The sequence below is a fragment of the Phyllopteryx taeniolatus genome, chromosome 9 (assembly GCF_024500385.1).
Source record: "Phyllopteryx taeniolatus isolate TA_2022b chromosome 9, UOR_Ptae_1.2, whole genome shotgun sequence".
Lineage (NCBI taxonomy): Eukaryota > Metazoa > Chordata > Actinopteri > Syngnathiformes > Syngnathidae > Phyllopteryx > Phyllopteryx taeniolatus.
This window is the reverse complement of record NC_084510.1, coordinates 31,536,896-31,564,831: the sequence shown is the minus strand read 5'-3', so window position 1 is coordinate 31,564,831 and position 27,936 is coordinate 31,536,896. Positions and strand designations below refer to the sequence as shown.

General features: G+C 47.6%; 2 protein-coding genes across 4 annotated transcripts; both read left to right on the top strand.

Moving 5' to 3' along the window:
* Positions 1-521: 521 nt before the first annotated feature.
* Positions 522-19,697, top strand: pcif1 (phosphorylated CTD interacting factor 1). Its single transcript, XM_061785517.1, has 16 exons — positions 522-653; positions 4,067-4,297; positions 4,397-4,521; positions 7,119-7,244; positions 7,318-7,466; positions 9,690-9,844; positions 9,922-10,069; positions 12,200-12,283; positions 12,349-12,448; positions 12,963-13,122; positions 13,190-13,374; positions 14,208-14,294; positions 14,369-14,553; positions 14,628-14,721; positions 15,999-16,174; positions 17,763-19,697. The coding sequence occupies exons 2-16, from the start codon at positions 4,174-4,176 to the stop codon at positions 18,067-18,069; spliced, it is 2,205 nt and encodes a 734-aa protein (XP_061641501.1). The 5' UTR covers positions 522-653; positions 4,067-4,173; the 3' UTR covers positions 18,070-19,697.
* A 3,359-nt stretch (positions 19,698-23,056) lies between these two features.
* Positions 23,057-27,927, top strand: LOC133483799 (deoxynucleotidyltransferase terminal-interacting protein 1). Of its 3 annotated transcripts, XM_061785547.1 has the most exons (13): positions 23,066-23,652; positions 23,728-23,798; positions 24,630-24,726; positions 24,802-24,900; positions 25,015-25,074; positions 26,148-26,204; positions 26,652-26,710; positions 26,783-26,825; positions 26,908-26,966; positions 27,322-27,382; positions 27,450-27,521; positions 27,597-27,652; positions 27,708-27,927. In XM_061785547.1, exons 1-13 carry the CDS (start codon positions 23,596-23,598, stop codon positions 27,814-27,816), a joined length of 900 nt encoding a protein of 299 aa, XP_061641531.1. In that variant the 5' UTR covers positions 23,066-23,595; the 3' UTR covers positions 27,817-27,927. The 3 variants fall into 3 exon arrangements, with proteins under 3 accessions (XP_061641529.1, XP_061641528.1, XP_061641531.1); XM_061785545.1 differs by having other exon boundaries at positions 23,057-23,652; positions 27,322-27,652; XM_061785544.1 differs by having other exon boundaries at positions 23,059-23,652; positions 27,322-27,927.
* The last annotated feature ends 9 nt before the right edge of the window (positions 27,928-27,936 follow it).

Sequence of the window (27,936 nt, the reverse complement as noted above, 5' to 3'; positions counted from 1 at the left end):
ATGCGCGACACGTGTCCAAAGGGAGTTTGTCTTGACTTTATACAGCTTGGCATGACATTTATTTCATAATTACTCAATGAATTGCTCAATTAACTGAATTTTTTATTCGAATTTCTTGTTTGGTTTTTGTTCAAATAATAAAGACCGTTTTTGTATGAGTATCATTCTAATGCGCAACATGAGTCCAAAATGGCCCTTAACCCTTTCCCACATTATGTCATCCGTCAATTTTCCGTCCCGCTTCTCCTCTCCGCGGGTCGCGGGCGCGCCGCAGCCTATCGCAGCCATATCCGGGCGAGAGGCGGGGTACGCCCTGAACCGGTCGCCAGCTAATCGCATCATTTACTAGCGTTGATAATACACTATTCAATCATAGAGTACACTGATTACAAAAACACAGCCTGGGTAATGAGAGCGCGTCATTTTGGACCCATGTTGTGCGTGCTTTCAACGTATTTTGTAAGAGCGCGTCCTGCTCAAAATGGCGGCATGAGCGTGACAGGCGCGCACCGGAAGTGAGTGCGGTTCGGCGCATGCGCAGTCGCGCTTTGCTGTCCCCTGTAAAGATGTCTGAGCAGGCGGGGAGGGAGCGGAGCGGAGGACCCCGAAGCGACAGGCAGAGCCCGCGACTCGCAGCCTCTCAAACAGTTCAGGTAAGGCGAGGGGTCGCGTTAGAGCCGCTCCGACGCCACACGAACGCGTCGGAAGCTCCCGGCTTTGAAATAAGCCGCACAAAGGGCTCGCTCGGCGCCCGGGTAGAGCAGGAACGACTGGAAAGGGTTCGCAGGACGCGCGGCGCTGTGGCAGGGGCGTGTCCGCCATCTTGTGTGAGGAGGAGAAGTGGCGCCCAAACGGCAGCGGCGGTGCGGACGGACAAGATGGCAGCTGGCGAGCTAGCCGACTGCTGCCGTCGAGTCGCGTCGTCACGCTCGTCGGGCTGCGCCGCCGCGCCGGCGGAGTTGCGGAGGGGCGTGCGTCCGTCCGTCCGTCCGCCCGTCCGCAGCCTTTTGTTGTCCTCCCCCGTTTGGCTGGTCGTCGTCCTCCTTCTCCTCCTCCTCCTCCGCGTTTGGCGAGCAGCGCCGCCGCCACTGCGCATGCGTGCAACCATGGCGCTCATTTCTGGGGCCGCCGGAGAACGAGCAAAACAAGACGACAAGCACAATCGAGACAACGTTTTTTACTCGACACTTTGTCAATGGGCGCGTACGCGAGGGTTATTACCCGCAGCGATTATTTCGAGCTCAGCTTGTGGCGCGTTCTCCTTTGCCTTGAAATCTTCATCACGGCGTCCTTTTGACATGCACAACACATTTCAGACGGGAACGCCAGCCCATGAAAGTCATCGGGGTACTTCAGTGGCCCTCTAACGTACATACTGTACATAGATGTAAAAGAATAAAAAAGCACGCTGATACAACAGTGTTAGTACTTAAAGTGCAGTTCGATTAAATTGAACATGTTTGAAGGTAAGTGCTGAAAACTAGTACTGAATTGTTGACATGTGGCTTCAAGTGACCTCCGATTGAAATGACAAATACACTACATTTTACAACTACTGAAATACAGTGGCATATATTTTTTTACGCCATAATTTGATACACTATCGCCGCCATGTTTTAGTGTGCGCAAAGCATTCTGGGAACGATGACGTAGAATGGCTGTTGTAAAATTGTTCCGTTGCTGCTCTCTGCGGAGCTAAGCTAGCCACTTGCGAGCAACTTTTATCATCAGCGAAAAGAGTTAAAAATGGCGTACTGCGCCGCTCTGGGATGCAATTTCCAATGCAAAAAAGGAGCTAAGCGTTCATCGCTTTCCCAAAGAGAGAAAGCGGAGGATGCGCTCGGAAGGGTTGAGCTGCCGAAAGATCCGCGGTTGTGTTCTCGTCACTTCAGCCCAGATTCGTGACGAGCGAAAGCCGAGCAAAAAGACACGAAAGACAGCAGGCGCTGGCCGCGTACCTCGATCAGTAGCTACAATTACACCACCGAAAACCAGCAACTGGGGTTTCTTCACACCCGTCATCGTCATCCTCATTTCTTCTCTTCATCACACTTTGGCTCAAACTAAAATGGCTGAACAGCGTCCATCGCTGCCAGGGGCTGCTACACGCCATTTGACGTCGCTACCCAGATTGCACTGCGACGAAAAAAACAATGCTGAAATTACGATTTGTAAATGTATAGAAATCTGGAAATGATTATCGAAAGTTGTATCTTATTGTTATGTTACTCAAGTCGAAAGAGATCATATAGAGAAAACGGAGTTGACTTTAAAAGACTTGCACCTTCTAAATGTTCCCGATTTTGTGGACGGGGGCTGTGACGTCACTGTGCTGGGGGCATACCTCACTGTGTTACAGGACACACAAGGAATTTCTCTCCGCTAGTCGGAGCCGCTCTAGTATGATGACAAACGGCCACTGTGACAAAAATCTACATTTTGGACATCAAACGCACGAGTGTGGAGAGTCATGAAAGCGTACCGCTCGTGTGGTGACGCTGGTATCATGGCAATTGTGCAAATGATGCAGATGAGTCCTCACGCAGGTCAAAGTGACTAATAGTGCACTCACTCATCTGGTACAATGACGATTGTGCAAATGGTGCGGAGAATCAGTAGTAATCAACAAGAGTGTGCAAACAGTGCAGCGTGATAATACAGTGAGTGTACGAGTCATGAAGAAGTGTCCCGACAGATGTGCAAAATTGCCAGCGTGTTGCAATGAAATTGTAAGTTAAATGTTTACGAAGCTAATGGCAAGAGGGAAGAAGCTGTTGGAACGTCTGCTGCTTTGAGTTGGCATTGTCCGGTAGCGCCTACCTTGAGGGAAGGAGGTGGTGGTGGTGACCAGGATGTGGCGGCTCCAAGAGGATTTTGCGTGCCCTTGATTTTGGAGAGCATGAAGAATATATGTCTGTGAGTACAGTATGATGGATTATTTTATGAAGGGATTAATCTGTCGATTACCGCTTTAGTCCATAACGTCAGAAAATCCGCAAAAATGTTGATCATTGTTTTCCAAAGTAAATGCAGATGTTTGCAAATGTATTTTGACTAAACACAAAAATAATCAGTCTACTTTTATGGAGGACTACAGAAATCAGGGAATATTGACTGTTGAGAGGCAGAAATTCCCAGGATTTGGACAATTGGAAGTTAAACAAAATAGTTGTAGATGAATTTCAAAGTCAATGAGTTGTGTATTTGTTGCACCTGTGCCGTCTACATGGGTTGCAGCACTGTTGGTGTCGCTTAAAGGGCAACGACACCACCGCATAGTTCGAGGCTCCAATGAAGCCGCAGTTTGCCAGTTAAAATTGGCTCATTTATCACAAAGCTGGCAAGTGCATAACGTAACCATAGCAACCATATTAACATTACTTACAGGTGCCTTTGCTGAGTGTAGTCACTGTGTGACGTATGGTCGGTATACTAGTACCATCTGATGGTCTGTAAGTAGGAAAACGTGGAATAAGAGTAAAGTCAAATAAAAACTGTTGATTATACAAAAAAGGAGTTGTACATTATTAAGTGAAAGGTCTCATTTTCTGTTTTGTATTCAAAAGCAAAAATATAGTTCATCCAAATACTCGATCGTTTGATAGAATTTTCAGTGGTATACTCAAATATTCGCAAGCTGCAGCCCTACGTTCAGCTCCCCAGTTATATTGTCATATTTCGATTGTTTCATAAAAGCTTTGCTTCGGGTCCTTGTGCGATTAAGCAGCAAAAAAATGCCCCCACAACTACAAAGCTTCTCCTCAAATGAAGAAATAATGAGCAAAACTGCTCCTCAAAGGAAAAAAAAGATCTTTTGAGCCTTATGGATGCGCGTTTGCATTTGTATGTTAGCATGCAGCTAGCGGAGGATATGTTAGTTGTTTGAAATCCGCAAGTTCTCAATTGTCTTTGTTTTATACTTAGTTTGAGAGGAAAGTTCAGCTGGGAGAGGGAATAAACAGCCTCTCTTAGGATAATTGTTCACTATGTGCTAATGCGCTGCTCGTGGAGCGAGTTGAATCGAGTTCACTGCCACCCTTTGGCGTTCGTGTGCTTTTTTGTTTAGTTTTTCCACCAGGATCAGTTGACGCGTATGCCAGAAGGCGCTTGCAAAGTCAACGTGTGTCACGAGTCTTGTCGTCGTCGTCGATGCGATTGTGACGAGGAGCCGAGATGTCCAATGAGAGCCAGGCATCGCTGAAGGGGGAGGCGGCCGTGGTTCATTCTCCCGCCGCGTCCGCCGCCACGCACGGCCCGCCGCTCTCGCCGTCCGCCGCCAAGCCGCCCGAACTGCCAGGTACTGCGCGCCCGTCTGTGGCTTCCTCTCAGCTGTCTCTCCCTTGTCTCACTTGTCTTTACTTTCTCCCCTCACTTCCCGTTCTGTCTCTGCCCGCAGATGAGCTGATCCAGGCGGGGTGGTCCAAGTGTTGGTCTCGGCGGGAGAACCGCCCGTATTACTTCAACAGGTTCACCAATCAGAGTCTGTGGGAGGTGCCGGTGCTGGGCCAGCATGACGTCATCGTGAGTTGCCTCTATGAGAGCTACGGACCGACCGAATCGCGAGTCCGCTTGGGGAAAAAAACCAAACAAAAAAACAATCCCCAATCATAGTCTTCGCATTCAAATGAAAATGAAACAAAGTAGGGATTTTACTTCCGTCCCCACTTTGACTTAGTGCGCAAGTTGTAGCCGATAACGTGGACCGAGGAGCTGTTCTTTTGAAGGTCTGATTTTGGATAGGATGCAGGGCTGGCAATGGGTCATGAAACCTCTTAGTCGATGTGGCTAAACAGTATGCAAATCTCCGAGCCGCACTTGTGTGTGGTTAGCCACAACATCACACGTGTTGATGTTGTGGCTAAACCTTTTGTCACGCTTAGCCAGTCCTTGTCAGCGGGGAGTCGATAAACTTTTAACCTCGTGGGCCCAATTAAAACTACCTAGTCATCGATCAGGAGTAGGGCTAAATGGTTTGGGAAAATACTCAATTGCAAGGTTTTGTTTGTGTTTCTTTTAAACAAGTATAGCCATTCCGATTTTGTCTGTGGTTCTTCAGGGGGAAGCAGCGTTATTCACAAAACACAAGAAATAAACGATATAGGCTCTTTCGTACTCCTCGAACGCTGGCAGCTAGATGCATTCCACACACAGATGTAATTGGGAATATTACTGCGGGGCGGACTAATATGCGGCCTGAGGTTCCGCCTGTACGTTCGAAGTCACAGGAGTTGACGAGACCAGAAAAAAACTTGCGCCGCTTCGTGCCTGTATTTGATAATCCTCAAGAAGGATCTTAAGGACTTTATCTAGCTCAGGAAATAGGAGAATCTTCTCAAATTCAAACATTTTAGTTGAAGATAAATGTTCATTCATCTGTCAATATTAGTAGGCTAACTTTAGCTGCCAGATAATTGAAACGGACTTCAAAAGAAGGGCAAAGTGGTCTAAATTACATAAGGGGGGCATGACTACGTTTTCCTCGGGTGGCCGAATGACGAGCTCGCTCCGTACGGCCCCGCTTCTCAGCATGACGACCGAAGCGGGATTAGTGGCTCGTGCATCGATTGAGGAGGCAGCTAGCTAGCGAGAATTGCGGGACACGTTGACACTTAAAACGTATGGCGCGGTAATAAATATGCACGCTTCGATTGGGCGCCGATTGGCATCGGCTCGCGTATTCCCCCATGCGCGGCTGGACGGCGGATTGAAAATAAACCGGTAAGCACTGTTCGCACACGGCAGAATGAGCGCGCTCACTTGAAGTTTTATCAGGAAGGGCTTTTGAGTTTTGACGCATGGGATTTTGATTCGCCCGCGTGACGAACGCTTGGCCACATTGTGTTTCAATTAGCCATTGGTGGCGAAAGGGCAGCGCCAACCCTGAGGATGTGATGCCGATGTTGCCCTAACACACCTTGCCGTCTTGAAGCCTTTTTACAACAAGTTGCGCAATTCCTGTAGGTCAGGGGTCAGCAACCCCATTTGACTTCCTGGGTCCTCATTGATACCCACTTCTGAAATAAGAAATTTGCTCAAATTATCTTTTCATAATGATTTTGTTATGTTATTACTCATAATGATATTCATTAATGTGAAGACACGGATCATGTTAATAATTTCTCAACAATTAGCGAACTGATAAATATCAATATGCAACACCTTTTGTTTTTATAAATCCTTTTCAAATGATCTCTGCTACAAGATCTGTAGAAAATCCTAATGTTCCATCACTGGTGAACTATTTTTAAGATCAAATCAAAGTTTATTTGTATGGCACCTTTCATTCATAAAAAGGCAACACAAACTGCTTCACAGAAATAAAAACAACACAAGAGTACAACAGATTGGAAAAGACCCGCCCCTCAAAAGGCGCACACACGCACAAATGCACACATACGACACGGCCGGGCACTGAGGAAGCAGGTGCGGAAAGCATCCGCGCTAAGAGGGACCGTGGCCCACGACCGCAGGGAACGCTGCCCCGCAGAGCGCCGCCAACGCGACAGACCGGGGCGGACCCCCGTCCGCCGGGCTCGAGATAAACCCGGGACCGGTGGACTGACCGTACGCGCCTCCCCGGCGCTAAAAAAACAACAAAATGATACAACAATATTAAAAAATCAATTAAAAAGACAAACTTACAATGTGAGTCTCAATTTGCCTCCTCTTAGAACAGACCCGCGCGCGCCACTCGTGCGGTCCTTGGGGGCTGCCCGATGCCCATGGGCATCACCTCGGTGACCCCTCCTTTAGATCCAAAACCAGATCAGCGTCATTGAGCTTCAGACCTCCTTCACCTTAGCAATGGTTAGCCAAAAGACACAACACATTTCAACATTGACAACAGAAAGAGCTCTTTCCGTAATCGTTTTCATGTGAATGCGCATTGATTTGGGGAAATGAGAGGGGAGTGACCAAAGCTCCACGCATGTGTGAAAACCGGACCCAAGTTTAGACAATAAAAACGTCGAAAACCGAAAAGTCTTAATATTGTATGGCGTAAACGTAACATTTGTGTTTTTCAGTTGTGGTGGAGAGAGAAATGTGCAAATAGACCAGGGTATTTGATTTCTTAATGACGAAGCTGTTGTCAAATGTGAGCGGCGCCGTGTGTGCAGTCTGATCCTTTGGGCCTGAACGCCGCTCCGGCGGAGGGCGCCGACGGGAGCCTAGGCAACGGCCAGCGGAAGAGGCGGAGCTCTGAGGAGCAGGCGGCCGGGCCCAACAGTCTCAAACGGGCCAAGGTAAGAATTTTGTTCCCGCGGCACCTCGGGAGAACGAGCGTCCTCTTAAGAGACGCCGGTCTCGCCCCTTCAGGCCGAGCCCACCACGCCCATCTCGCCCGGCGCGCCCGGCGCCAAACCCTGGAGCGCCGCCCCCGATGACAAACCGGGCGCCACGCCCGGCCCCGGCCCCGCCCCCGCCCCCGCTCCCGTCCCCGCTCCCGCTCCTTACAGGCCGGCCGTGTAAGTCTTCCAGTCGTCTTGTGTGTGGACAGATGCTGTAAAGCAGTGGGCAGGTAGCACCCGAACAAATACTTCATGGCTCTCCGAGTACTCGTTCAACATTGAGCAACGTTCAAATGCAGGAGAAGTATTGAAGTTGTAGTATTACAAGTCCACATTTTACATGACAAACTTCAAATTCTACATGGGCGTTATATTATGAGAGAAATATGATATTATACAAACGCAACACCGTGAGGTTTCCAGGAATCAAGTCAAAATATCTGAGATTAAAGACGGAATAGTACAAAAAAATCTTTTACGGCAAAAGAAAAACATCTAAGTTACACCACAAAGTATACAAAATATATGTAATTCTACAGGAATAAAGTTATAAGCAAAAAGTTTGAATTGTTACGGGAAAAAAGTCGTCATTTTACCGTGAAATAAGATTACAAGACTATATTGTGGAAAAATTCCAAAAATACAATTATTATGCAAAACAAAGATACAATTTCACATGAATAAAGTCAAAATAGTACAAGAAAAAAAGTAACTATTCAAGAACCAAATTGGAATATTAGGACCAAAAGACATTTTACAATGCTGCGTAGTAGCATTCAAAACATTTGTATTCGGAAAAAGTAGATTGAAGATCATTGTAAGCCACTGTAACAATATGCACTTTCAACATTAACATTAATGAGCTTAAACACAGGGAAAAAACTGGAGCTAAGTTAGGATTGAGTTCAAATGCTTTGCGCATAAAAGTGAATTCAAAATCCTACTTTTAAAAACAACTGAACCCAACTGAAGTGTACCTGTGCCACGAGCACATTTTGACAGTTGCTGCTGTAAAGTGTACTGGACATCTGTACGTAAAATGGAGTTATCATAACCATAACCCCCCCCCAAAAAAAACTCTGATCTTGGCCTTTGGCCTGAAATTTCAGGATCAACATGAAATGCACTTTGACCTTACAGGTGAGCCTAATTTGACCTGCTTTTGAATTCAAAAGTTTACACAAGGTCACCTGGAAAGGTTAGACGGCATTTAGTTTCATCCTGAAATTTCACCCCACGGCCAATATTCCTAACCTTTGACACTGTATTACAGTGATACAGATTTTGTTGAGGCTGATTCTGATATATTGCAGAATAAAATTCCTGTAACTGATGAATCCACCCATTCATTCAAATATATATATATAACTGACTTTGTTCTGTGACCTCGTTTGTCACCTGAAACATTCTTTACCCGAGGTATTTTTTGGCACAAGAAACCGATCCAGGGAAACAAAACAAATGAAAGTGGGACATCACATTGTCATTGAAAAGACGAATTGCTCTGTTGGCCAATTTGCTGCGCATTTCTTCTCATCTCTGAAAAGTGCTACTAACGCAATCTTCTGCAGTTTCCCTTTTGTCTTGGGTGCCATTCTGACCGTTAAGTCCTTTGTTGACTTTTTTGGACGATTACGCACCTCCTTCAGTCTTCATTTCTAATGTGGTGGCTGCTGGTCGCATCTGATTGGCCGAATGTGCGTATAGGTGGAACGTCCGCTATTTTGATGCGGTTACGCTGACATTAGCTGTGAGAGACGATACAATTCAATAGATATTAGACATACTGTAAATCGTATTTTTGGACGAAAATGAAATGATTTCTGGACTTTTTTTTTTTTTTTTTATTTTTAATTTTTTTACCGTCAATCAGAAACTCTCAGATTTGTGATTGGATGACCAGATTTCCGCCTTACGCGGAGGAGCAGACGACGAGTTTTCAGCTTACATTCGAGCGTTATGCGTCAGTGATCGTCACGCAGCACGAGTAGAAGCACAACATAGATCCTCGCATTCGTCCATTCCAAGAATGTTCACAAACCCAAACGAATGCAGAACTAGAGGTTAGTTTTCTACGGAAATGTTGTACGTATCCTGAATCGTTCGTAACCTGAGGCTCCACTGTACAGCATATACAGTGGCTTGCAAGATGAAATATGAATTACAGGCAGAAGATTTGACTGTTTTACGTAACTTTGTCCTTTATTTGCTTAACTTTACAACAGAGAGGAAAATCGACAAAAATCCGCCAAGTTTGTGTGAAGGTTATTATCTTTGTGGTATGTAGTAATGTGCTAGTGTCAAAAAAAAAACCCCAAAAAACAAAGCCCATGTGAAAGGGGCTAATATCGTCCGATTAATTGTTTGGACCCATGTATGTTTTTTGTGATGATTGCACAGCGTCTACTGGGATCTGGACATCCAGACCAACGCCGTCATTAGAGAACACGCCCCTGCCAAACACCTGCCCCCCCACCCCGAGATCGAGCTGCAGAGAGCTCAGCTGGTCACCAAACTGAGGCAACACTACCATGAACTGTGTCACCAGAGAGAAGGTGGACACACACACACACAATGACAAAGTGTGCCAGCGGAGAGAAGGTGTACATTTGTGTGCGTGCGTGCGTGGCAGGCATCGACCCGCCTCGGGAGTCATTCAACCGCTGGCTGCTGGAGAGGAAAGTGTCGGACAAAGGTTCGGACCCCATGTTGCCGAGCGACTGCGAGCCCGTCATCTCGCCGTCCATGTTCCGAGAGGTCATGAACGACATCCCCATCAGGTTGGTCCACGCGCGCCGATTCATCGGCAACATTGGCGTAATCATGAAGACGATGTTGGGTCGTGCTCGGACTCGCCCGCTAAATAATAATAGCAATGGATGACACTTATGCTTTCCAATTTCACGTATTATTCATTCACTCCTCAGTCACACCTGGTGGTGGTAAGCTACTCGCGTAACCGCAGCTGCCCTCTCTATGGGGCAGTCTGACGGAAGCGTGGCTGCCATTCTGCCCCTACGGCCCCTCTGACCGCCATCAACATCCAACCACATTCATTTGTAGGCAATGTGGGTTAAGTGTTTTGCCCAGGGGCACGACGACGACATGTGCTCTTGCGGGGATACGAACCCGCGACCCCTCGGGTTGCAGGATGTACTACACACACACACACACAAACATTTGCTGTTCGTGTTGACAGTGACGAATGACTAGCTAATCAATCAAATCGTTACTCCTTGTACTATTGCAAAATAATAATTAACAACAAATGAAAAATCCAATTTGATTGTTTAAAAAGTCCCTATTGAACCGGTAAGAGAAGACTCCGGCGCGTTTTGACTGCTGTGGTTTAGCTGCGGCGTCTCCGTACAGAAATGTTTTCTATTGAGTTTAACGTGGCTTACTTTAACCAGGATCCCTCGCCGTATCTTCGCCACAGGTAGAATCCCAGGACTGTTTTTTTCACGTCGTCAGTGCCATAAATCCTCACGGACTGGACCGAGCTGCTGGCTTTCTGGCTAGCTTGCTGCTACTTAGCCTGTTGGCTACCTAGCCGCGGTACCTTCACGGTGTGTTGGATTAACTTTCTCCCATCAAATCTGCTGCGGTGCCGCGTTCGCCTTCTCCAGCGATCGCTCCTTTTCTGCTTCCGTGGTGGCGCTTCCATGTTCTCCGTGTAGCTGGTTGGCTAAACACAAGCATCCTTCAGTGGAGAGCTCGTTTTTTTTTTTTTTTAATAAGCAAACTTTATGGGGATCTCGGTGAAGCTACGATGTGTCAAAATGGTGAGGGAAGTAAACAAAAGCATTTGCAGCACTTGTCAGAATAAAATGCATACCGTAATTTCTTGTGTATAATATGCTCTTAAGCATAATGCGCGCCCCCCAAAGTCGACCCCATAAATCAGGAAGGCTTCTACCCACCTGTATATGTACTATGCACATCATGACTTTCTCACATTCATATTTTTATATGCTAAAAGAATTTAGTAATCATCCACATTTGAAAAGATTGCCATGCGTCGATTTCATTATTTATGCATGCATTGATTCAGTATTAAGTCTATATTAATAATACTGATGTTTAATTACTCCTCATATTGTATTCAGTGTTGTGGTAGTCGTATAATTGAGATACTACGCTTTAAATGCAGCTCTTCCCAACTAGCCACATTCGCGCTAAAGCTAATAATGGTTGCGAATCATCAAACATTAGTTAGCACACAACAACAAAATGAAGAGGGGCTAAACGCATGTAAGGTCTCTCAACACTATTTAAGGGATCATCAACACTAACACGGCATTCTTAAAAACTACTTACACTGACGCTTGGCATGCTGGGAAGTCCTCAGACGTCGCGCAGTGATGTCATCATTTATGCTTGCTTTCGGCGCTGGTCTGCGGCGGGAACTACTTGTAGCTTGTTTTTGTCGATGTAAACGTCACAATTTAAACGTCACATCATTTATCAAGATGGATGTCTGTCGTCTTTTTAGCACAGGAGTTGGAGTTATTTTTCATTGTTTATTAAAGCAACAACTTGATCAAAACAAGTCACAAGTCGTTAAAATCAGGCCAATTCTGATATTTGGCAGAATGAAATTGCGGTAACCAAATATTTAGCCGATGAATTAAAAAAAAATTCTTTAAAACTTTGTCCATAAGTATTTGTCTAACTTCACAATAGAGAGTCAAATCGGCAAAAATCGGTTGCTTTTTTTTGTGCCTTTTTCTTTTAATTTTTGTAAATGTAATTGAATTGAAGATACTAAGGAAATGTTTTGACATTTGTTCGAATGTTTGAAGAAAAATGCTGCTTTGAAAAGGGCTAGTATCGGTCGGGGGTGTGTCCCTACGACGACAATTGCACCGGGGATGCTGACGCCGACGTGTGTTTGCGGTGTGCGTCAGGCTGTCTCGTATCAAATACAAGGAGGAGGCCCGGAAGCTTCTGTTCAAATACGCCGAAGCGGCCAAGAAGATGATCGACTCCAGGTGCGTGCCGCTCCCGCTGGCCCCCGATCGCGGGCGTTTACGCGCTAACCTTCCCGCCGCCGCAGGAACGCCAGCCCGGAGAGTCGCAAGGTGGTCAAGTGGAATGCGGAGGACACCATGAGCTGGTTGCGCAGGGACCACTCGGCCAGCAAGGAGGACTACATGGTACTCGCTCTCTCCATTTCTCTTTCTCAGGCTCTCTTCTCTTTCAGTTGCTCTCTCGCTCCCCTTCGCTTTCTTGCTCTTTCTCTCTAACTCACTTTCTTTCTCTTACACTTCTTTTTCTTTTCCTCTCTGTTTCACTCTCGCTCTTTTTTCTAACTCTTTCATTTTCTCTCTCCCTCTTTCGCACTCATGCTCACACACACACAATCTCACTGTTACATGAACACACTGACACACACACGCAGTGTCGGGCAAGCTACTTGGGAAATGTGGTGAGCTAAGCTCCAATAAAGCCAGAAAGTGGCAAAGCTACATCAAAGCTTTCCACTTCCTTGTCAAATGTTTGGCTAATGGTCGTCGTGCGTGATGTCAAACGAAAGAGATGCGTTTTAGGTTGTGAAGGGCCTGGGTGGGAAAACGGAGCTTCTGCGCTTGCGACAAATGTACTTGAAACCGCTCAACGCCGCGCGCACGCGCAACCTTGTTGAAGAGCCATGTGCGCTGATGGGCGCAGGACCGCCTGGAGCACCTCCGCCAGCAGTGCGGCCCTCACGTGACGGCCGTGGCCAAAGACTCCGTGGAGGGAATCTGCTCCAAGATCTACCAGCTGTCCTCGGAGTACAGCAGACGCCTTCGACACACACACCTCAGCCTGCTGCAAGACCCGCCCACAGGTACACACACACTCACACAAAGGTGGTGGAATGAATGCGATGTCTTTATTGTGCCTTGTGGGTTCAGAGGCATCTACGTCGTCCTCTTCACCTCCGCCGCCGCCGTCTCGCCTGGTGTACTGTTACCCGTTACGTTTGGCGCAGCCGTCGCCCGCGCTCCCGCGCGTGGAGCTTCACTTTGAGAACGACGTGGCCTGTCTGCGATTCAGAGGGGAGATGGTCAAAGTCAACAGGGGACACTTCAGCAAGCTGGTCAGTACTGAACTCAACTTCGAAATAAATGTTTTCATAAAACATATATATATATATATATATACATATAATTCAAATAAATAACCACATCAAATATTCCTTTCTGGTTCAAATATACAAGCGCTCCCTTTACGTTGGCATCTAGCATACAGGACATGCAGAATTTGATTCCGTCTGGTTGCACGTTGGTGTGAAGCTGTTAGTAGAGGAGAGAGAAGAGCAAGATTCAAGTCTCCAACTTTAGAAAACAAAATTGTCACAGCAGCATTCATTCGCACATAAACATGCTAGAGGTACAACAATTGAATGATTCATTGACAATCAGTGATCGAATTAATTGACAACTATTTTGATAATCCATTCATCATTTTTGACGGTCCAAGTTGTCCAAATCCTCTCACTTCAGCCTCTCAACAGTCAACTATTTGCTGATTTCTGTCGTCCTGCGTGAATGTGCTTTTACTTTGGAAAACGACCAACGTTTGCCTTCACAGAACAGGCGCATTTATACTCCATTTGCTAATTAGCTGACTTCTGAAGGCACTGGATTGTATTTCGGGGCATCCGAGTACAGGGACTGAATAGACATGCACATTACACTTTTCACATTTAGGTTTGCATAAAGTTTTGATCTTCACAATTATGTGCTACTTTGTGTCAGTCTGTCACATAAAATCGAGACAAAATACATAACATTTTGGGATTCGAAGGTCATGAAATGTGGAAAAAGTTGCAACAAGGGGTCTGAAGACTTTAAAGCACTTATAAATCAAGGTACCACCGTGTACTGTATGCTATATGGCTCGCGCGTGTGTGTGTGTGTGTGTGTGTAGGAGCTGCTGTACAGGTACAGCTGCATCGACGACTCTCGCTTCGAGAAGTTCCTGTCGAGGGTTTGGTGCCTGCTCAAGCGCTACCAGGTCAGCCTGCTTCCCGCCCGCCGGGCCGACTCGCCGGCTGTTCTGTTCTGACGTGCGTGCGTGCGCGCGCGCAGGTGATGTTCGGCAACACCGCCAACGAGGGCACGGGCCTGCAGGGGACGCTGCCGGTGTCCGTGTTTGAGGCTTTGAGTCGTCAGTTCGGCGTGTCCTTCGAGTGTTTCGCCTCGCCGCTCAACTGCTACTACAAACAGTTCTGCTCGGCCTTCCCCGACACCGACTGCTACTTCGGATCCCGAGGGTGAGGCGCGCGCGCGCCCGCGTGTGACGACCAGTGTGTAGTAAGCGCGTGCGTGCGTGCGTGCGTGTTTGCAGGCCCTTCCTGTCCTTCTGTCCCATCAGCGGCTCGTTCGAAGCCAACCCGCCGTTCTGCGAAGAGCTGATGGACGCCATGGTGACGCACTTTGAGGTGACATTTTGCACATTTCAACAAAGTAAAAAAGAATGGCGTTTATTGCCATATGTACAAGCGAAGAGGTATTATTGAAATTCCTCTGCATGTCGTAAAGGACAAACGGTGCAATTGAGACGTAAGGTGCGTAACAAAAAGAAACTACATTTTAGAAGCAATATAAAAGCACCAATAATGTCATGGAAAACAGATGTATACCCACTGAAGTGGATTTGACCCAAATGGATACCTAAATATTAGACTGATCGGTATCGGCCGATAATTAGCATTTTATGCCGATCGGCTTTCGTGTCATCATTCGCCGATCCCATCGATGACGTCATGGATCGGCTCCGCACAAGACATTGAACTCTGTGTCTTTGTCGCATATGAATCCAAAAGCTAGTTTCTTTTTAGCCTTGTCTTGTGGCCAATAAAGTTTTTTCAATCTTGTCAGTGAAAAATCACGTTGTCGGTGCGGGACTATTTTGCGTCGTCTCGGACAAACAACACGTAAGTTTTTTTGCAGTCTGTGCACTAGTGAAGTACGTCGTGGGGAACGTCATCGAAACACAACTTCAACACGACTAATTTGATCGAGCACCTGAAGAATGTACACGAGGAGGGGGGTGGGGGGGGGGGGGAAGGAAAAGCCAAACGGACGGCAACTCTGGACAACACGCGTCCACGTAGCCGGCCGGGACAGTGAGAAAGTTGAGAGGAAGCAGGTCATTAAGAGTATTTGTTCAAGTCATTGAATTACAGTAAGTTGGCACCCATTATTTCTGTCATGTTGTAATGTTGACCTGACCTCAACTTATGTCAGTGGCCAATCCTTGAATGCCCCCGAGAGGTCATTGATGTTGGAACTTTTATCTAAAATGCTAGAGAATACGTTTGAAGATACTGAAGTGTACAGTAAGTACACTCGCGTATATACGATACGATAAATGGACAAGACACATTGCTCCGTCTTGTGATTGGGTTTTTTTTTAAACTTGCTGATCAGTGATCTGCCCCAAAAATCCTGATTGTGTAAAGCCTCATAGATATTGCACATTAGTATTATTTTTTGACACCACAGCCACGTTTCGCAGCCCGAATGAAGGAATAGGGCAGAGGTTCCCAAAATCTAAAAATACCACGTCATGATTTCAAAATGTCAAATGACAAAAAAGAAAAAGGTCGAAGTGAAGGTGTGAAAGGGACTTTGATGATGCGTAATCATGTTGAACAATAGCATTTGCAAATGTTTTGTCCTCATTCTTCCTTTTGTGCGTCGCGACGTTCGCCAGGACCTTCTGGAGCAGTCGAGCGAGCCGCTGTCCTTCATCGTGTTCGTCCCCGAGTGGCGAGACCCCGTGACGCCGGCCCTCAATCGCATGGAGGCCAGTCGCTTCCTGCGCCACCAGATGAGCGTGCCCGCCTACGAGCACGAGTACCGATCCGGAAGTCAGCACATTTGCAAGAGGTGACCGACGCGCCGAACGCCCGCTGCGCTTTTACCGCTACTAGAAAGCAACTTCGGCGTTGCGCGTTTCCTGTGACCGCGCTCCTGACTCATTGGCGACATTTGACACGTTGAACTCGTCGCTCCGCTTTCAAAAACTTCCAACTTGAAATTCTTCCGCTGGCTACACTCTAAAACCACTAACTGCTATAAAATCATATATCAATATTTTTCATCAATCATTTCCGGAATTGTAACACTAAAGGAACCTTTTGAAATACAGTAATTGTCATCTACTTTTAAAAACTCACCAACGTTTGGCAAATCGGGTCGAAGAATACGAGCGCGTGCATTTCTAGGCACGGCACGCAAACATACGACAGTGTGTGTGCGTGCGTGCGTATGTGAGACTTTGATAAAACCAGCTAATATCTTTACATTGCCGACATTTTACAATATGCGGCTACTTTATGAACTGATTCAATGGCAGCCGTTTTCTGAAAAGAGAGACCCTATATTACCAGCCATTTTAGAGCATTTGGACTGTTTATTCAAGACCCACAGAATTTAGTGTTCGACAATTCTACACGCACCAAAGCTTCCAAATGAAAGAAGAGACTCCCTTCTTTCAACCAGCAAAAGTCGTTTTCTTTAGTAAGCAGCAGTAGAACATATGAAGGTTTTCTGAAATTCTGATGCTTTTTGCTGCAACCAGAGAAAATGTTTTTCTTTTTAAACATTATGAAACAGACAGTGACTTTGATGCTAATATTTTTTGCTTTCATGAGACCCCTAATATCTGAACAGGGTTTTTAGTCCATCAACCATTCCTTCGCTATCAAAATAATAACGCGTTTAGCGATATATAGACGCGCCGAGTGTCGCAACTCACCGGATGTCTCGCATCGGTCGTGGACTGGTACTGTTTGGAGGAGCTCAATATGCGGCCAACGTACTCCTCGTCGTACGTACAAGGTCTCTGGAGTACTTGGTCACATTTAGAAAACACACAGACCGTACCTGTACTTCTGCTAACTAGCAAAACCCGTACTTTGCCAAATATAGATATCTGTTGGAGTCTAAAATGCGGACTTGCAGCCCGCGACGGCCGCCTTTTCCTCCTTTTGACTTGTACGTTGTAATGAGTCATCTCAAACCTCAAAATGGTGCATCGCTTCCACCTACTGGGGATTGTGCCTCATCGACACTGTCTGCAAGCTTGACAACGGCGGGAGAGCAGCATCGGAATCTCGCGGCTCTCCCTGTGAAAAACATAAAACACGTGGAAACATGTTCTTGGCACTGGAAGACTTTACAAAATGTTTTGGGGGGACTGGAACAGATTAATTGCATTCCCATTCATTTTAAGGAAATGTGTAATAAGAACATGGTCACGGAACGAATACTTGTATCTCAAGGCATGACTGGATTATTTGAGCGCTGTTAAAAACAGAGAGAAAAGATGACATTTGTAAAGGTGCCCTATCCATCTTATCCAAAAACCCATGGAGGGCATATGGATGAATTAAGTGTGTGTGCGTGTGTGTGTGTGTGTGCGTGCGTGCGCGCGCGTTTGTTCGTGTGTGTGCGCGTGCATTCGCACATGTAGGGAGGAGATGTACTACCGGGCGGCCCATGGCACGGCCGTGCTTTTCCTCCAGAACGCGGCCGGCTTCGCCAAGTGGGCGCCCACGCCGGAGCGTCTGGCCGAGCTGACGGCGTCCTACCGCCCCTCGCGAGCCGCCGCCGCGCCCGCCTTGGGCTCCCGGGGCCCCGCCCACCCGGCGCCGGCCGACCGAGACGCCTCATCCGCCGCCGACGAGGCCGCTGCGGTCGTCTCGCCCGGTAACCATGACAACAACAACAACAACAACAGCGGCGACGGCAGTCCGCGGGACGAGATGGCCACCGTGTAAAGGAGCATCTGTATCACGTGCCGTCCCGCGTGCCGATCGGTCGCTTGCTTTTCAGCAATAACGGCTCCCGATGCCACACCGGGCCGCTCGGGGATCGGTTGACAAGGCAGCTATCTTTTTCGTTTTCCTTTTTTGGACTTCAGTCACCCGGCCAAAATCGGAATCGGAAGCGGGCGAGCGGCCCCTTTCGCACTTGTTCACGCCCATTTTCACCGCCTCTCTGTCCCGCGTGCGGATGCGACCCGCACATTTTCCGCCTTCCGACGTTGTAGCAGAGATGGAACGAGAGACCGTAGAGTGCAAAGTTTAACGCCTGACATTTGCTTCTCTTCGCTTGTCACCGTCAGTCATCTAATCATCCGAATGTGGGAAGTTGCAACGGCTGCGTGAATGTGCCCTATGCGCGCTCGAGTAGATACATTTCCACGCGACCGTTTCGCCGCTCATGCGCCGGCGTGAAGTACGCAACGCCCAACACGCGCACCTCTCAAAGCGGTCGTCGCCGCCGTCCGACTATGTGAATGCGGGAAGCCGCAACAGCCGTGCGCACCGTCCCGCTCTGCCGTCGCGCCGCTTTACGCTCGGTGCGAAAGGGGCTGCGCGGCGACGTCGTCGCGGGCGGGGGCGCGTTAACCGCGATCGACGCGAGGACTCGTTTGCTCATTTTGACATTTTCCGACGAATCGACTGACGACTTGACCCGGCTGTCACCACGGCGACGGCAAGCCGGGCCCATTTCGAAACAAATCGACGGATACGTGCGTTACGAGAAGGCGCCGCGGCGGGCCGAGGACGCGTCCGATCGGGCGACGGCTTGCTCGCCGTTGTGTAGATGACGTGTAGTGAAAGTGATGCTCTTGGATGCTTTTTATTTAACATCGTTTCTCTATCATACTGTTTACAATAGTTTGTTCAGAACTAAACCAAAGTGTTAAGAAGGAAAAAAAAGTCTATATTGTAAACGTTGAAAGTGTGTGTTCGTGTGCGTCTGAAGTCAAATCGGCAACTTTTCCTTTTTGTTTTTGCTGCAGTCTCAGCAGTTCCGCGTACTTTGTTTCTTCGTGCATGAAACGTTTTCTTTTCGTTTGTAGCGAGGACAATGTTGATTTGTTGTACAAAAGAAGAAGAATATGCAAAAACGTCCTCATGTCATTTTGGTCTGTGTAGCGCCCCCTTGCTTCCTTTCTGTGTTCTTGCTGCCATTTCCTGCGGTCTGAGTCTTATACTTTGGATTTGAATTTCTTTTTGTTGTTATTGTTGTTATTAGCTGTCGCTGTTTTCGCTAAAATAGGACGACTGACCTTTTTTCCACTTTTAAAATAAACAAATATGCGAAGTAAACGACTTAGATTTTTACGAGAGTTTTCACAAGAAAGGACGAGAAAAGGAGACCGGCCGGGCCGCTCGCGTTGCGAGCTGTTCGATGATCCCGTCAACATGTCCGTCGTGATCTTACTGGAAACTGACGGCGGCTGAATTCTTCTTCTCTTTTGGATCTGCCCTCGCCAAAGGCAGCAATTAGATGATCGATGTGTGGTGTAAATAGGAAACGTCGGACTGGAGAATGTACATCTATCCTATATGGACAAAATGCAGTTTGACTCCCAGTAAAGATATATTCCATCCTTCGCCACTTGTCCTTTCATCCGTGAAATGACACCAGTTATACTTGTTTTGAAAATGTTCATCTTTGTGTTGTGTGTCTGGAGTGCTTGCGACCCATCGAGTGTAAAATTGAAAAACCATATTAGCTGACGATTTCTGAGGAAGGGTCTTGTTGATGAGCACTTCTCAGTTTTGCCCAATTTGACGACTGACTATAATAAGCACCCGCGCACTAGTGATGGGCACGGCAGTTCTTTCTCGTGTACTGAATCGTGCGAATCAGAGTCGTTGACCGAATCGTTCAGTTCTTTTTCACAAAATCACCGAAGGACTACGCGTCGTCGTTGTCACGTATGGTAAACTCGGAAAGGCGGGGAGAATATTCAAAACAACTTGGACTAAATGATCGCTGACCCACTGATCGCTCTCTCTCTCAGCAAGCTCTCCAACGTGCGTGCGGCGAGCTCAGCGAGCGACCGTGCTTCCGCTAGCCCTGACTTGTCCGCATTCCGCCGCCCTTCCTGTTTTCCTGCTCACTCGCCTTACTGTTATTGTCATCGGATTGGTGGAAAGCGGCTTGGAGTGTCTGGAGAAGCGCTAGAGAGTTTTCATGTATTATTATTTGGATGAAATAAAAAGCTTGAATCCACTAGAGAATTAATATTTATTCGTAATTTACATTTGTTTTAATTATGACTCAACGTTAGCTTGAAGAAACGGCTGCTGGTGACAGCTTTGGACTTGCGGTTCAAATCGCGTAGTACGTCGTTCCTTGCGCAAACGAATCCGTCATCGTACTAGGTAGGACACGGCTCCTTCGCGGATCACAAACCAAGAAGTTCACTGAAGTCCCTCCGAGGCCCCGCCCGCACGGCGCTGCCTGACGCCGGCTGCTCATTGGTCATTCGCCGAAGTGAGTGACAACGCTGGCGAATCGCAAATCACACGGCAGTACGATTAATGAAGTCCCGCGCTGGCTGCTCATTGGTCATTCGCCAGTTCCGTTTCCGCTCCCAGCCGGCGGCCAAGCTAAAAGAACGAATCATTGCATGAACTGATTCGGTTAAGTTCGTTCATTAAAAAGATTCCTTCTTCTGAACGAAACCACATTACCGCCCACCGAGTTTCTCGGCCAATGACTATGCAGCTAGGCCAGACCAAGTTCCAAGCCCAAAGAACCGCGTAAGCCGAAGGACAAGCGCGTCAAAACCAAAAGGTAAGCAAAGCTGCAGTGTTGGCATGTTGACATGAACCAAATGTATCAGAAGTGATATGTTTGTTTTATATTTGTAGTTCGGCATCGAGGCTTCACCTCGTTGCAATTGTATTTTTTTATTTGTTTCCCCTATCCCGTTATTCGGGGGGAGCCCCGCTAATCTGGGGTATTTTTCTGCGACCGGACCATCCGCCGACATCCCCCGGACTCACGGCTGTGGTGTCCTTGAGCAAGACACGGATACCCCGAATTGCTCCCCGGGCGCTTCAGCTGCCCCCTGCTCCAGTGCGTTCCACTAACGCGTGTGTGTGTGCGTGGGGTCACTGTGATGGGTAAAATGCAGAGAACAAATTCCGTGTGCATGCATGCGTGTTCATGACAATAAAAGATTCTTCTTCTTCTAATCAGAATCAGAATCATCTTTATTTGCCAAGTATGTCCAAAACACACAAGGAATTTGTCTCCGGTAGTTGGAGCCGCTCTAGTACAACAGACAGTCAATTTACAGAACACTTTGGAGACATAAAGACATTGACAAAAAACAACAACAAACAACAATTGTGCAAAAAGATGCAGAGTCCTCAGTTCGAATGGCTAATATTGCAATAGTCCGGTGCAATGACCATTGTGCAAAGGGCACTGAGACTTCAAGGAGTGTATGCGGTTTAAAGTGACGAGTACTGCGATAATCTGGGACAATGGTTGTGCAAATGTTACAGATACTCCTCAATCAGTGTGCAAATGGAGCAGATGCTACTCTGGCATGAGTGGCCACTATATGCAAATAGTGCAGCACGGCGAGACAACTACAGTGAGTGCACGAGTAATACATAATACAGAAATGTGACAACGAACTCAAGTCCAAAAATTGCCAGCTTGTTGTAATGGAATTGTAAGTTAGCTGTTTAAGAAGTTGATCGCAAGAGGGAAGAAGCTGTTGGAATGTCTACTAGTTCTAGTTTGCATTGATCGGTAGCACCTACCTGAGGGAAGGAGCTGGAAGAGCTGGTGACCAGGGTGGGGAGGGTCCGAGAGGATTTTGCACGCCCTTGTCTTAGTTCTGGCAGCGTGCAAGTCCTCAAGGGTGGGTAGGGGGGTACCGACAATCCTTTCAGCAGTTTTGATTGTCCGTTGCAGTCGGAGTTTGTCCTTTTTTGTAGCAGCACCAAACCAGACTGTGATGGAAGAACACAGGACCGGTTCGATGACCGCCGTGTAGAACCGTCTCAGCAGCTCCGGTGGCAGGCCATGCTTTCTCAGAAGCCGCAGGAAGTACATCCTCTGCTGGGCCTTTTTGAGGACGGAGTTGATGTTGGTCGCCCACTTCGGGTCCTGGGAGATTGTAATTCCCAGGAACTTGAAGGTCTCGACGGTTGACACAAGGCAGCTGGACAGCGTGAGGGGCAGCTGTGGCGAAGGATGCCTCCTGAAGTCCACGATCATCTCTACAGTCTTGAGCGTGTTCAGCTCCAGGTTGTGTCGGCCGCACCACAGCTCCAGCCGCTCCGCTTCCTGTCGATATGCAGACTCGTCACCGTCCTTGATGAGGCCGATGACAGTGGTGTCATCTGCAAACTTCAGGAGTTTGACAGTCGGGTTCGCTGAGGTGCAGTCGTTCGTGTAGAGAGAGAAGAGCAGCGGAGAGAGGACACAACCTTGGGGCGCCCCAGTGCTGATGCTGCGTGTGGATGAGGTGGCCTCCCCCAGCCTGACCTGCTGTGTCCTGCCCGTCAGAAAGCTGGTAATCCACTGGCAGATGGCAGGTGAGACGCTGAGCTGGAGAAGCTTGGATGAAAGGAGTTCAGGGATGATGGTGTTGAACGCTGAGCTGAAGTCCACGAACAGGATCCTCGCGTAGGTCCCTGCACTGTCGAGGTGTTCTAGGATGAAGTGCAGTCCCATGTTGACTGCATCATCCGCAGATCTGTTCGCTTGGTAGGCAAACTGCAGGGGGTCCAGCAGGGGACCTGTGACACTCTTGAGGTGGTCCAGCACAAGACGTTCAAAGGACTTCATGACCACAGATGTCAAAGCGACAGGCCTGTAGTCATTCAGACCCGAGATTGCAGGTTTCTTGGGGACTGGGATGATGGTGGAGCGTTTGAAGCAGGATGGCTTCTCACATTTGAATGGTCTGTCCATTATGTAATGTTTCAGGCTATAAAGGGATTGGGTGTGGTTATGTGAGTATTACGACTATTTTTAAGCATTGTGTAACTAATATTTGCTGCATGTTGTGTAAAATGGATCTGGGAAAAAAAACTGCGAATGTCGTGAATATTAAAACCATAAGGTTTTACGCTGAAGTCACCGGAAGCAGCGAACAGACACACTGTGCCTGCATGTTCGGTATAGGATTGCTAACTTGACAAAAGCGGAAGTGGATTTTTGCGTCGTTTCCGGGAAACGAAAAGTCCAAAGTGACTCACTCACTCCACTCAGTTCATAAATACGAATACATTGGAAATTCTTGGTTGCAGGGAACGTTGCATATTGAATTTGAAACGACGCCTCCAAAATTACTCGCTCCAAGGAGAAATACAAGAAGTCCAAATCAAAAGGAGACGTTTTTGTTTCGACGAGCCAACCTCGGCAGGACCGACTCGTTTGCACTCGGCGTGAGTCTTCATATTGGACTTTTAAGATTTGAGTTGCTGTTAGCTTTTAGCCCTTTTTAGCTTGTTAGCTGAATCGATTTGACGGCGATGGAAGACAAACGAACTACGAACTGGCCGCAGCCGGACGGAACCCAGCGGAAACCGGTACGACCAACACGTCGCAATTTTTGACGTTTATTGGTGAACACAACTAATGTTGTTTGTTTGTGTTTGGATTAGAATCCGTTCAACTTGATGATCAAACACAGACATGTTCACAGGAGAGGACGACGCTCACACGTGACCGTCAGGTAGCAACACGCTCTACTTCCTAGCCTCACCAGTCCCACTAAGACGAATATGTGGATCGACTGACCACGTCGTATCTTAAATCATCTTTCCCCACTGAAATGATCGGAAAGGCCATTCATCCGTTCCGTTTTTTAATAGACTTTACGCCGATCTGATCGGTGTGATCGGTATCGGCCGATAGTTAGCATTTTATGCCGATCGGCTCCGCACAAGACATTTAAGCCAAAAGCTAGGAACCTTTGCAGGAACTTCCTTAGCTGCCCTGGTAGCTTGACTTCCCTGTGCCCCCACCCAAAAAAAAAAAGCGATTATTTCCTTCCTCCTGGCGGGTAGGGTCTGCTCCTCCGCATCGAGAAAAAGTTGGATTGGGACATTCCTACTATTTGCCAAACAAACGCTGCTTATTGTGAAGTGAGTCGGCTCTTTCGCCATGGGTGTCACTTAGCCTATAAAACCAAGGCGGCGTACACATTTTTTGCTTAGCGACTGGTTCAGGGCGTACCCCGTCTCCGGCAGCTCGCGACCCCAGTGGGGAGAAGCGCTGAAGATGGATGGATAGAATTGATGTTTTTGTGGCAAGTGTCTTGTCATTGATCAAAGTATTAGAAAATGACCCATGTACATCCAGTACGATCGAAAAATTCCAAAGTGGTCAGTAAAACTAGCAAATGTTTCCTCCCAATTGCTACGTGCAACTTTGAATGACTGGCTCGAGTTGACTCGGGCTCACTTCTCTTGACTTCCGCCGCTTTCTGCTGACGTCTGTCGATGTCTACTGACTTGCGAGCATTTCTGTTGATTTCTTTTCACTTGTATGGGCGCGCGTGTAGTTACACAGACCCCCAGGTGTCCATGGATCTCCTGAGGGCGGTTCTCCAGCCCAGCTTCAACAATGACATCATGGCCGTCTTCAGGAAATACCACAAGGTGTGTGTGCGTGCGCGCTGGCATGTGTGCGTGGGATCGTGCGTGTGAGACGGGGTTGTGTTGTCGCTTGAGTAGTTCTTCGAGAAGGCGGCGCAGAACGTGAAGGAGAACGTCGGAGAGGACGTGCACACGGATCAGCTCATCACGGAAGCGTGCAGGAATGTTCTGGAACATGTAAGAGACATTACGCTGTGTGTGTATGAGTTTTTGTGTGTCCTTGTGATTGTGATACGATGACATCAGTGACTTGTTTCCTGTGTGTGTTTGTTGCCATGGTTACCACCACAGGCCAAGGTGTTGTTTCCTGAAAGTGACGTGAAGAAGTCGACGTCTGAGGCCAACGTCAAGGTAGGCAGGACACACGGACGAACTCCGATGCGCCGGGACGGGTACCGAGCCCCGGGCTGTCAAAGCGGAATTATGACAGACTGCGGTATCGGTTCTGTTAACGGTCTCGCAGAAATGAAAATGTATTTTCCATCGTTTACCTCTCCGATGTTGTTTGTAACTTGCAATAAGCTGAAGCTTTTTGTCAAAAAATCATTTCCACAATCGTCTCTCCTTCCTGCGCCCGTGTCACGGTTTGTAGTATAACATAAAAACGTCCACTCTAACCATATATTTGTTCATATTGTGTTGACGTGTGGGTTTGTTGGTATAGGTTCTGTTGCTACACTAACGTAGCATCCGAGCATTGACGCGAGAGCCGTTCTCGTTGCGTCACCATCTCCGCATTTGACTCATCCATTTGCGGGGAAGCCGACCGTGAAAGTTTGATGGGTCGTGCCTGGAGAGGGACGGCAGGATGACACGGTCGCTTGGCTCGCATTTTCATTGGATGATAGAAACAAGTACCGTATTTTTGCGACCATAAGGCGCACCGTATCATTGTAAAACATACGCTAGCATGCATGTTAGCGTACTTGAAAGTGTGCCAATGTCTCACATTTAGCGCACCGCCGGTCGTGCAAACGCCACTCAGAGCGGTTGACAGGCACGGTGGAGAAAGTGAAACATTGCATTTTCCAAGGCGACGCCGTTAAAATAGGAAAGAGGGGAACGCAAGCGACCTGAGAAACAGTTGGCAAAAGAGCCGCATGTTTATATGCAGAAAAGAAAGAGCTGCTAGTTGCTCTTTCAGAAGTTCCACCTCAGGTCTGCAAGCTAGACCCACGAAAAACACCTTCCACCAACACACTAATATAGTTGACAGATTTGCAAGACGAGTTCATTTATTCAAAAAGGGAAGCAATGTTAATTCTGATGTTTTAAAAGAATACATAATTTCAAAGTACAAGTAAGTACGAGCTGGATGAGCAGTATTGTTAAGCGTTGTAGTTTGGTTAAAATCTTAACGATAGCCATGCTTGATGATGCAAGTGGTCTTCAAGTCCAACTCTACTTGTTGGTTCTATTGTCAGCGTTCCCGAGGTTCCGAAGACGGCTGCAGCCAGAGAGGAAGTCCAGTCCCCAAAAAGGTACTTTGGTGTCCTGTCACACTTTTCAGATCCTGATTACCACGGTCATCCTGGTCCTTTCCTGATCCTGACCTGAATGCAACAAAAGAAAAAATCATCCAATCATGTTCAGTCACATTCACGGCCTCGCAGATGGTCTGACTGCAAGGTCGCAAAAAAAATAAAAATAATATATATATATATATTCAGTTCTTTCCATAGATTTTCGATTGGATTCGAGCCAGGTGATTGGCTTTTTGTCTTGATTGAGAGCTTCCTTGGCAGTATGTTTTGGATCATCGTCATCCTCCTGAAATGTCCGCCCTCGTTTCATTTTCATCATCCTCGTAGATGGAAGCAGATTTTTGTCAAGACTGTCTCTGTAGTTTGTTGACTGTCTTGTTTTTAATATTGTTTGTGTTTTGAGTGTTTTTTCCCCCCAGTGTAATGCGTCATTGTCATCCTCAGAGGAAAAACCGCGTGAGCGGCGCAATGGCGTCTGAGCGATCTTGCAACTTCGCCACTCAGTGAGTATCACGACGCACGAGGCTGAAGGTGACAATAAGGACGCTCTGACGTGTGTGTGCGCGCGTTGGCAGCGTGAAGGCGAAGTGCGACGCCGTCAAGCGAGACGGACCCAAGGTGAGCGCCGCTAGCATGCTAACATGGATTTGCTTCAGATTTTTTTTTTTATGTATTTATTTTTGGGTTTTGCGGCGTTTAGTGGGAGCCTTCCAGACTGAGTGAAAGCAGCACGTTTGTTTTGGGCTCCAGAGCCAACAAGTGAGTCGTCCCGGCCCTTAACTTTCATCAAGTAGTATGAGATTAATTTTGTCCACCCAAAATAAATTTAGTTCTGAGGGAAAAAGTGCTCGTTTGATGAGAATAGTTGTATTTTTAAGAAAGCGAAAATATGAGCATATTTGATCATTAAATAGTATAGTTTTAAAAGCCATCATTTTATGAGGGGGAAAAAATCGAATTGAACAAAATCCTGATCTTATGAAAGAGTTTTTTGCCAAGAAAAAGCGGTCATTTTATGCAAATCAAGTTGTAGTACTTTTAATATAAAAGTTTTTCATGGGAGAATGAAGTCCAAATTTGTGTGAGTTAAAAAAGTGTCAATTTTGCGTGACAGGGCGCTAGGGATGGGCGGGACCAGAGGACGGATCTACATCAAACACGCCGACCTCTTTAAGGTAAACAAGCACGCACACGCGTGCCGCATCGCAGTTTTCACGCTGACGTCTGCCGCGCACTCGTCAGTACGCGGCGGACACCAAGGACAAGCAGTGGCTGGCCGAGCGGCACCACATGAGGGCGACGGGCGGCAAGATGGTGAGGCCGAGTGGTTACCGTGGCGACAGCCGCCGCCGCAAACATTGACGCTTGCGCGTGTGATCGGTCGCTCAGGCTTACCTGCTGATCGAGGAGGACGTCCAGGATCTGGCGCGCGGTGACGAGTACAGGTGAGTGCCGCCGCCACGCCGGCGTGGCCACGCCTCACGCTGCGCGTGCACGCAGGGACTGCCCGGACGTGAAGCTGGACGAGATGAAGCCGTTCTCGGTGCCCGCGTGGATGGTGGAGAAGATGCAGAGGCTGATGGCGGCTCAGAGGGGCACGGAACCCTGAAGCCGCGCTCGTGGCGACCGCTTCGCCTTTCCGTGTTTCGGGAAGGAAAAATATGACCGAAATAAAAAGTTGCGCTGCGTCTCTGTGTGGCGCGCCGCTCGGACTTTCAAATGCTTTCTG

Coding starts and splice junctions, on each gene's coding strand:
- LOC133483799 (XM_061785545.1), top strand. CDS start 23,596: ATGGAAGACAAACGAACTACGAACTGGCCGCAGCCGGACGGAACCCAG. Junction 26,205..26,651: donor GAAGTCCAGTCCCCAAAAAG/GTACTTTGGTGT, acceptor TGTCATCCTCAG/AGGAAAAACCGCGTGAGCGG. Junction 26,711..26,782: donor TCTTGCAACTTCGCCACTCA/GTGAGTATCACG, acceptor GCGCGTTGGCAG/CGTGAAGGCGAAGTGCGACG.
- pcif1 (XM_061785517.1), top strand. CDS start 4,174: ATGTCCAATGAGAGCCAGGCATCGCTGAAGGGGGAGGCGGCCGTGGTT. Junction 7,245..7,317: donor ACAGTCTCAAACGGGCCAAG/GTAAGAATTTTG, acceptor TCGCCCCTTCAG/GCCGAGCCCACCACGCCCAT. Junction 10,070..12,199: donor ATGAACGACATCCCCATCAG/GTTGGTCCACGC, acceptor GGTGTGCGTCAG/GCTGTCTCGTATCAAATACA.